General features: G+C 47.3%; 1 protein-coding gene across 1 annotated transcript in view; it reads left to right on the forward strand.

Annotated features, from left to right (window-relative positions):
- The window catches only part of GALNT13 (polypeptide N-acetylgalactosaminyltransferase 13), a 78,639-nt gene extending 68,609 nt beyond the window's left edge, over positions 1 to 10,030 (forward strand). Inside the window, exons 8-9 of the mRNA XM_026852538.1 lie at positions 2,594 to 2,623; positions 8,801 to 10,030. Of these exons, the coding sequence (XP_026708339.1) occupies positions 2,594 to 2,623; positions 8,801 to 8,941 (171 nt within the window). The 3' untranslated portion in view covers positions 8,942 to 10,030. The remainder of the gene's footprint in view (positions 1 to 2,593; positions 2,624 to 8,800) is intronic.
- The last annotated feature ends 13 nt before the right edge of the window (positions 10,031 to 10,043 follow it).

Here is a 10,043-nt window from a genome sequence, read left to right on the forward strand (position 1 = left end):
AAACAAACAAACAAACAACCAACCATGGGGGAGGTATGGGCACAGCAAGAGGGGTTATGCTGTTACACTTCTGTGTTGAACTTGACCTGCTTTTGGCACTGGTGGTTCCAGCAACAGCCAGAATTCCCGGGCCCCTGGAAACGTGTTTTTTATTATCAGGATTTGTGTTCTTGTTCAGAGGATCAGGTCTTGGGGGTGAGTCAGTCCGACTACAGGTGGGTGTGTAGTACGGTTTTCCAGAGTGTCTGATATCTTTAAAAAGTCTGCCCATGTGAATTGCCTGGTTTAAAATTGCAGTTGAAGCTGTTGGATTATCGGCTGGTAACTGAGGTAAAGCAGCTGGTAACTGAGATAAATCCAGTTGCTTCGTATCAGCAAAATTCCTGAGTGGGAACAGAGTATTTTGCATTATGTCTTTTAGAGTTACAATGATGTTGGTGCCTTTATAGGTCATATAAATAACACAGTACTTGCCAGGGTTTGTACACAAAAAAAAAAAAAAAATCAAGCACCACAGAACTGAGTTTAAATGTTTTTTTGTTAGGCAAAAGCAGTTGTGGTTAGCAGATTGCCACAGGTTGTGTCACTGAAGAACGTCACTGGGGAAAAGGACATAGTTTTAAAAATTAAAAAAGGTGGGTGAATCACGCCTTATGGAAGGGAATGCCGTAGTTCCCAAATGATTGCTCTCCCCTTGAAGAAAGCAAACACCGAAGTTGGTGTTTGCAGGGATTAGTCACGTCCCACAGCCAGGTGAACGGGCAGGGAGCTAAACCATTGTGGCATCTTTCTCCAAAAAAAAACCTGTTAAAAATTAGTTTTGTGCCTTTTCTGCATAGTGATAGGAGAACAGAAACACAGAAACACTTCTCAGGGCTCCTTCAGTCCCCGTTGAATCACGGGGTAAGGTCTTGGGTGACTTGCACGTGGTGGCACCCCGGCAGTGCCCAGTCTGAGTGACAGGCCCAGCTATAAAATCCTAATTCACTGATGGAGAGGGTTGCTGTGAGAAGGACAGCTATTCCGGTTGCTTTGTGTGAATAACCTGTTGCTTGCTTGTTTATTTAATTTGCAACAGGGAAAATATTTTACATCGAGCTTAAAAAACAAGTCGATTTTTTTTTTTTTTTTTGGAAAAGCCCCGAATTAAAAGAATCAAATAAAGCCTTCTCTTTTAATATCCTCATAAAATGGAAGTCCGTGTTGAAACAAAATCGTTTGCAATCAAGAAGTGGGTTTTTTGTTGTTGTTCACATAGATTTTTCCATCGTTCTGTTTTTCACTCTGACTAAAGCTCGGCGGGCGCAGGCTGCGGCTCTGGGGCTGCCAGCTCTGGCCCCACGGGTCGCATGGGGTTGCTTAAATCTTTTATTCCGTTGCTGTTTCCTGCAAGGCAGTTTTCACTGAGCTGCATCTTTTTTTCTTAACCGATAGGATAAATTATTAGCTATTACCTGTAGGAGTAAAAAAGAGAGAGCCCGGTATGGATACTAATATTTATATAGCCCAAAAAGAAGCCCTTCGATGCACAAAATGTTAATGGTATTGCCTGGATTTAAGGGAACACTAAATAAAGAAACCTGCTGTCAGCAGGAGCAACAACAGCCGTGAGCTGCGGGCTGCAGATCCCCCGGAGGAGCTGTTTCCAGGAAGGGTACGGGCTCTGGGCAGCAGTCTCCGTCTCTAATGCAAAATGGCTTTTAACACTTCAGGCAATAGTAGTTTACAGCATTTTAAAACACTTTTTTTTTCCTGAATGTTTTTACATCTTGGCAGGAATATTTTTTTCTTAAATCCATTGCCTTCCATTATTGAATTTTAATGCTTTTCTTTCCTACTTCTTGAACAGCACATTAAGATTCCTGGCCCTTTCTCAAGCTGCCCATTACCTTGCAAGGGCAGCTCTATAAATCAGCTCTATCGATGGGACGTGCCACGTTAGAATTTCCCAGCTTTGAAAGGCTTCCTATCAGCATGTGTTTTATAACGTATTTATAATGCATAAATGCTATTTGCTTCGGAATGGGGGTGGGAAATGAGGCGGCGGATCAGCAGAAAAAGATCTGTGAGTTACGATGGGCCGGAGCCAGAGTTGCTCCCTCAGCGTTCAGTCTTGTCTAATGAACCCGGGTTTTCCAATCTTGCTCAATAGTTGTTTGTTTGGTTTCCCCCGGCCTTGGTGGAGATACTCGTGTGGGAGTGACACGGCTGGTGTTCGGGGGCCAAACAGACCCCTCAGGTGGAGGTTGGGAGCCGGGCGGAGCGTGTCTGGGTCTGTGCTCAGGTTGCCGGTGGCTCCCGGGCAAATTTCAGCATGTACGGTGGGATGAAATCTGATGGCATGTAGCACACAAGTGAACTCAGGTAAAAAAAAATATTGCTGTAAATATGTCACGTCTGACAGAAAATAGTTTCATTTTGTCATGGGTGAATAATGGCATCAGGATTCGGTCTTGTGTAATTCCTGTTATTTGTCACTAGACGTGGTGTTGGTGCAAAGCTGTTGAGTTTGGAGAGCCTTCACAGAAATATTTCTTGAGTCACTGTTTGACTCCAATTTACTTTTTTTTTTTTTTCCCCCCCCTTCCATCAGTATGCTGGGAAATGGGAATATAGCTTTGAGGTAAGTTCCGCAGCAACTGCAGCCCCTAGAGTAGCGCTTCTCTGCTCGCCCCTCCGGCAGTGCTGTGTAAGAGCGACGTGACGTAGTGCCCTCCCGTAGACACTCCTCCAACGCGCCAAGCCTTACTCAGGTGGTGTATGTAGTGCTAGGGCTGAATAATGGGCCTCGAAACAAAGCTGACCTCTAGATGAACCTCGCAACTAAACGTTTTCTGTTATTAGTATCTGTTAATTAGTAAAATCTGTATTACCATTAGTGTTAATTATTACAATCTGTTCGTTAATGAAATATGTAAGCTCGCTAGTGAAAAGTGTAGCTTAGAATATAATCAGTAGTGAGGATGAAATGCTGTGAGTACCCAACGTCCCTCATTTAGCCTTGGGCTGAGAACCCAAGTGTTTGGCCTTGTTGGAAACTCCCTTGGTTCTCCCCCCCGAGCCCTGGCCAGGCCTTGGGTGGAATCCAGCGGGAGGGTGACACCAGATCTTTCCGCTCAAAACGAAGGTGCCAGCAATTCTGGCTTGATGATTTTTGGTCCATAAGGCTGGACCCGCTTGCAGCGACTCGGGATGCCTCAGCTACGGGCGGACGCACCGCGTGGGGCTTCCCGCTTGCTGGGAGAGGCTCTGCAAACCCTCGCTGCACCCGGGGCTGCCCAGCCACTGCGGGGCTGCGTGTCAGTAGTGGGTGCACGTGGGGAGGGATCTGTCTTAATCACTGTTCTCCCCGTCGGGTAGTGATGATCAGGGGCATTACCTCGCTTAACTATGTAGTAATAAGTAAGTGTACTCTTCGGTATTTTTCCTACTGCTTATTTTCTGTAGTACTTAGTTATATCCTTTGATTATTAACAGTAAAATCAGCCCATTATCCATAGTAGTTATATCCTTTGAATATTAACAGCCCAATTGGCCTATTTTCTGGAGTATTTGTTTATATCCTTTGATTATTAACAGCAAAATCAGCCTGCTTTCTGTAGTATTTAGTTATGTCCTTTGACTATTAAGAGTAAGATCAGCCTCCTCTTTTCACTCTGGTGTCCAGGTGTCACTGCCATCGGGGATGGGCAGACAGGTGTCACTGCACGGTGTCGGGTGTTTTATGCGGAATGCACTGACACCTGCGGGTGCTCACGTCAGAGAAGTGATGTGACGGGAGGGGGATGCGGGCGTTGGTGGGTGCTGGAGGTGTGAGCAGCCCCCAGCCCCTGAGCCGGGTGCTGCTGGGGTCCCTGCCCGCTCGGAGCGCCCTGCCCTGCCTCGCTGGGGAGGAGCAGAGCAGGGAGGGGACGTGCTCCCAGCCTACAGCGTTGGGATGGATGGCAGAGAAACCCCTGAGCCCACGGGTACGACGTATCTGAACAACGGGCTTGTTTCTTGTGCCTGCTGCAGCAGTCCTCTCCTTCTCTGTTCACTAACCATGTCAGCATACATCGATCAGCAGCGCCACGGCTGCTGCTCTGCATCCCTCAGACAGTTACAGACTTGGTGACCATTCCTCTTCTGAAAGTCATGGGACCAGCGGGGCTTGGTGGAGGCAAACTAACCTCTGCCATAAGAGATCATGGCCAATAATTGGAATATTTCTATAAATTGCAGTCTTACTGCTAACTTCCACCATAAGAGATTATGGCCAGTAATTTGAATATTCCTAGAAACTGCAGTCTTTTACTACTGTGTATTTGAAAGGACTTAGTTCTCTGAAAACAAGTAGGGAAAACACGGCAGGTTTTTTTTATTGCCTTCTTATAAAGTAACGTTTAATAAAATGAGCAAAGGGGGCAAATGATCTCTTGCTTCCGTTACTAGGGATTTTTTAAAGATTTTGTGGCCTTGCTGATATATGTAAGTTAAACTTTCTGTCTGACATACCCGAGAAAAGAGTCTGGTGAGATTACCAAAATAAAACTTAGTACTATTTATACCCATGTGAAGGATCTACTAAATTTAGACATGTAATATAAACATGCAATATAGGCTGATCATTACATTTGGAAGTAATTAATCTATGTAGGTCTGTTTTCCCTTAGAAGAATGGTAGACAGAAGTGAACATGAAGCAATAATACATAATGAAGCCAAAACAACCATTGATGTTTGTGCTGGTTACTCAAAGTGACATTATAAGGACATTTATTCTTGATATTTTTAGTGGCCTCTTTATATGTATATAACTTTTTCCCTCCCCAAACCAGAACCACAGATGCAGGAGGAGCATCCCCAGCCTGCCCAGGCAGCACCAGCCCGGGGCACCCACAGTGATGGGATACCTGCTGCTGGCTGCCTGTGTTTAGGGGAAAAAAAATCCTCCCCTCCATCTCAGTCTACCTGGTATCAGTATGGTAAAGGAAGAGCTGAAGTCATAGTGGGAAAAAAAACTATTATCTCCTTACATGCAAATGTTTAATTTATTGTATTTTTAATTTAGTGATGCTCAAGTAAGCTTCGGGACGTTTAGTACAGGATGTTACTGCAGTAAAAACATCATATCTGCGCAGTGGGAAATCCTGATTGCAACAGGGCAACGTGTGCGTGCGGGGGGATTCCGAGGCACGTTGGGGTCTGAATTGCAAGATGTGAAGTGCTTGGGTCCCTCGGAGCGGAGCAGTGGGAACGTGTTTTGTGAAAGTGAAGCTCAGTTCCTGACTACCCCCATGCACGTGCGTGTTACGTGTGCCTAAGCCAGCGCCATTGCCTGCAGGTTGGCACCGGCACAATTCCCCGTTAGTGATCCCTGTCAGAGTGCTCTTTGCTTTGCCTGCTTCACTGCTGTGGATGCTGAATCAAGGTGGCTGTTGCTTTTTCCTTTGTCTTTGCTGGTTTTGTTCACTTTTACCGTTTTTCTGTCGTGCAGACCCACACATTTCTTCATATAATCACCCAGTCGTGCCTGACACTAAGCAGGATAGAGGATGGCACCCACGGTCCCACGGTGGAGGCTTGCAGTGGCAGCCCCTTGCAAACGTGGATGCTAAGGAACTACACGAGGCTCGAAGTCTTTAGAAAGATTTTTTACAGCCCCACTGACTATTTCCTTTAACAAACGGTTGGAGGTTGGTATTAAAAAGCAATTACAGCATGTAATGATTTAAGTTTTTCTCAGAAGAATGCTTCTCCCTTCTCTTCCTGTTGAACTCAGCTGAATTCCTTTCCTTTTTCTTAGATGATTGTATAGATATATAATGTCATATATGTTTAGTCTTAGTGATTATTAATTATTACTAATTTTAGATTAATTCAACTGTTTTGAGCTACCTCCCTGATCTGTTGATGTCAACGTGATTGTTACTGTTTGCGATAGCTGAAGATTTGGTCCCTACTCCAAGACAGAGACATGATACCAATTGCGTAATATTTTTTGGAAATGTTCATTTTGAAAAGTCCCAAGGAATCAAAATATTGAGGCAACTCCTGCTCTTCTTTCCCAGAGAGATTTGCTGGGTGATGTCACGGATAGTGATGGGGCGGCGCGCGGGCGGGGGTACGAGCCGGGGTCGCTCTCATTTCTTATCTACTCCCCACTCAAACAGTGTCACCTTCCCGTCCCAGTAAAGGGCCTGTGCTCCCTCCTTTTGCCAGGATGGATTCAGAGTCCCCGCTCATCAGAGCTGTTTGTTGCATTCATTTGATAAGCGGGAAGCTGCCGAGCTCGCTCCCGTGCATCTGCGTGTCGGCGCAGCCAGCGCTGCACCCGGGCGTGTGCTCTCACGTTTGAGTAAAACACAAAGTTTAGGCTGGCTTGTGTGAGCATCGTATTGCCTGGTAATTAATTGTTTTCCAAGCAAACGAGACCTTTTTTGTAATAGCATAAATAATGATAGAACACAGAAAGAAAAAATTTATGAGACGGTTGAAAATCCCAATGATATGGTAATCTAGCATGAAATTATACACTGAATAAAAGGGAACAGCTGATGAAGGCAACAGCAGCATTTTTAGACTTGTTTGCATTTCTGGTGATAGTAGAAAATGATAGCAGCTTAATTGCACTTAAAACAATATAAGTGAAGAATCAGTGATGCTTTGAGCAGTGCTATTTAGTAAACAAGCTACTTCTGTTAGCACTACTAATTCTTTCCTCTTGTAATTAGAGGAAGAAATGCCTTATATTCATCACTGAATGCATATCAAATGGCCCCTCGGTGATTTGTTATAATATCTGCAGGCTTCTTCTTTGAGAATTGCGTAACAGTTTGTTTTAAACTGAGGAGCGAAGCTCTGGGGACAAGCTATTGAAAGAATATTCATAATACAAATTAGGAGCGTTAATATGTGACATGGCAGTCCGCTACGAACCGAGTGGAAAATTACACAGCGCAGCAGAGCAGGTACGTGTGTGGGTAACAAAAGCCCGTCGGCCGTTGGCAGAGCGTTGGCATTTCCCAGCGGTTTAATTGAAACGCCAGAAAATAGTCTTGATTTCCTTTAATTTTTTTATATGAAGAAACACAAACGGGGTTTATTAGCGGGGAGACCGCGTCAGAGACGCCGGTTGCTAAAGGGTCCCCTTGCGCGCGTGGTTTTGGTCCCAGCAGTGCTGCCTGTGTCACGTTACAGTGGCGTTCGGGCTCGCGGGGCCGTGCGAGGGTGAGCGGCCTCCTCCACTCTGGGAGCCGCGGTCTTGAAGGAAATCTCTGCAGTGCTGCTGCTCCAGGGCTTCAGGTCGGGCTCTGCTGTCGTGGGGTCGGTGCATCCTTTCACCCTCCTCCAGGACGCTGCAGAATTTTTCCTGCCCATCCTCGCTCCCCTGTTTGTTCCTTTGCATGGTGTTGGCTGTAGAATTGGTCTCTGCTCCGGCGGAGGGTCTGCAAGCCAGATTCCAGCCCTGAAATCGCATGTTCCCTCGGTTGTTCTTGGCGGGGCAGGGTTGTAATCCCTGTGCAGCTGCTGTGCAACAGCTCAGACCTTGTTTGACCACGTTACCTGGCCTGATGTCCCTGGAGGGAGAGGAACCAGTCTTTAAAACACCGAGGGACGAACTAAACAAAGGCCGTAATCCTGATTTTGTGAAGCAGGTGAGGTAGCAGACACAGGTATTTCCTTCAGAGCTGTAGTGCTGATCTCGAGCTTGCAAGGCCATCGATGGACACGGGTGCCGTGTGCGTGTAACACGGTTTTAATGTTTTTATTCAGGAACGGAAAGACCTGTTAGGAGACAGTAAGTTGATCATAGCAAAGGCACTTCAGGTGTGTGCTTAATTGCTGTGATCTTGTGTGTAAAACCCCCACATTAACCCCAGGGGGTGATGGAGAGAACACGGGCTGCTCAGCTGTGATAAAACCTGTCTTGTTTTATCTAAGTAAACAACGTCATGGCTCCAGCTCTTCATGAACATCTTCTCCCAGTGTTTTTGAAAAGAAAATTACCTATTTCTTCAAAATAAGTTCTGTTTCCCTTCTGAATCTCCCATTCCTCAGAAATACAGTGTCAGGTGGGAATGGAAAGGGACAGGTTCCCCAAAGAAGAAAAAAAATTATTGGAAACAGAAAAGTTTTCATCTGCATATTGCTGTTATAGAATCATCCAGGTTGGAAAAGCCCCTGAAGCTCCTCCAGTCCCACCATGACCCTCCCCCTGACCGTTCCCAACTCCCCCAGATCCCTCAGCGCTGGCTCAGCCCGACTCTTCAACCCCTCCAGGGATCCCGGGGACTCCCCCCTGCCCTGGGCAGCCCATTCCAACGCCCAACAGCCCCTTCTGCACAGAAATCCTTCCTCAGAGCCAGCCTGACCCTGCCCTGGGCAGCTGGAGGCTGTTATTTATTTATTTATTTGTTATCTATGGTGCAACTTGAGGCCATGTTCATGTAGCACTTAGAAAATGTGTTTCCATTAGCAATTATTTCAGAATTAACGATGCAATGATCTGCAATGCAGTCGTGGTCCGGTTGTTGAAGACTAATCCAAAATACTGTTGCTTTGAAACAGTATTTCCTAGCACTTGTTTTGTACTTTTCTGTCTCATTTATTTGTTGCTGGGCTCGGCGGAGGCGGGTTGCCTGGCCACGTGTGAGAAGGTGGGCAGCGGCTCCCTGAGCCACGCGCCTGGCAGCCAGCGATGAGGATCTGCCTCGTGGCTTGTGTAGTGACTAGAATAAGACTGAAATCAGACGGAAAATGCACTTACTGGGTTTCAGCAGTAATTATCTTGCTGCAGCTCTCACCCTTCTCTGTTGCAGAAGCTCACCCTGAGGCACGTCAACAGCAACCAGTGCCTGGATGAGCCGTCGGAGGAGGACAAGATGGTTCCCACCATGAGGGAGTGCGGTGACGGCCGTTCCCAGCAGTGGCTGCTGCGCAACATGACCCTGGGTGCTTGAAGTCGGCGCAGACCTGCTGTCTCGGCCAGGATCTCCTCCTCCTCCTTCTCCTCCTCCTCCATCTCCTTCTCCCTCTCCTCCTTGCTGAGGCCAGCGGGGCTGAAGCCCTCTCCAAGCCCCAGCTGTCAGAGCAGAGTCACGGCGGGGGGTTTCTGTGATGTGGCAGCTCTCGGTGTGCCCCTTCGAAACCTGTGACTGTTCCAGAGAACCTCATCTGAGCCTCTTTAAGTGTCAAAACGCCTGCTGTTACCAACACAAATATGCTCAAAAATGGTTCCAGGGAAACCTCCACGAAGCCTACATCAAGGAGGTTGGCTTGGAGGGTGTTTTCTGTGTGTCGCACACCACTGCGGAGAAGTGACCCCACATAAAACGCCTTATGACACAAACTGGCACTGGGAACCATCCTGGCAGGCGTCTCCTGAGCTGGATGCGTTGGTGCTGGTTTTCCTGGCAACGTGGTGGGGATATTTGCTGCTCTCCGGGGTCGAATGGGAGTCGGTGAAGAGCCACGCTGAGCAGCAAAGTCACCAGAGTGAAAGCTTTATGGTTTGTGCCAGGAAAAAGAATGGGTTTGGTGTTTGGAAAGGCAGCAAAACTGAGCAGAGACTGCACTCAGAAATAGAAATTAAATGAGGCAATGGCAAGTGACGTGGGAATGATGTTGAGAAGGAGGAGTGACACACGCGGGTAACTCAGACCAGGTTGAGATCTCCCCTGCGGTGGGAAGAGGAGTGGCTGGGGCTGACACCTGCGGAGCTGCGAGACGGAGGTACCAAAAACTGAGACCACCAGAGACTGAGACTGGGTCTGGACTCGATCCCTGGCTGCTACCCTTCAGCGTTAGTAGATACCCGGCACCCTGCATCAGACAGAGCGGAGCTGCGTCCGCGGATCCCCTGCGCACAGAGGGTGGAACTGCATCGAGTTCTGCCTCCAGATGTTCTTGCTTCGGTAGAGATGACAGATGCTTATTTATATTTTTAATAATTTTGTGGCTTAATCATTTTGTTAGCGTGGTTCTTACAACTCTGCTGATGGCACGCAGCCGTGGCTGGGGCGTCGCGGGAACTGATGCCGTGGAGGGGGGGGGGGGGGAAGG

This window comes from Athene cunicularia (genome assembly GCF_003259725.1).
Source record: "Athene cunicularia isolate RWA chromosome 7 unlocalized genomic scaffold, athCun1 chr7_part1, whole genome shotgun sequence".
NCBI lineage: Eukaryota > Metazoa > Chordata > Aves > Strigiformes > Strigidae > Athene > Athene cunicularia.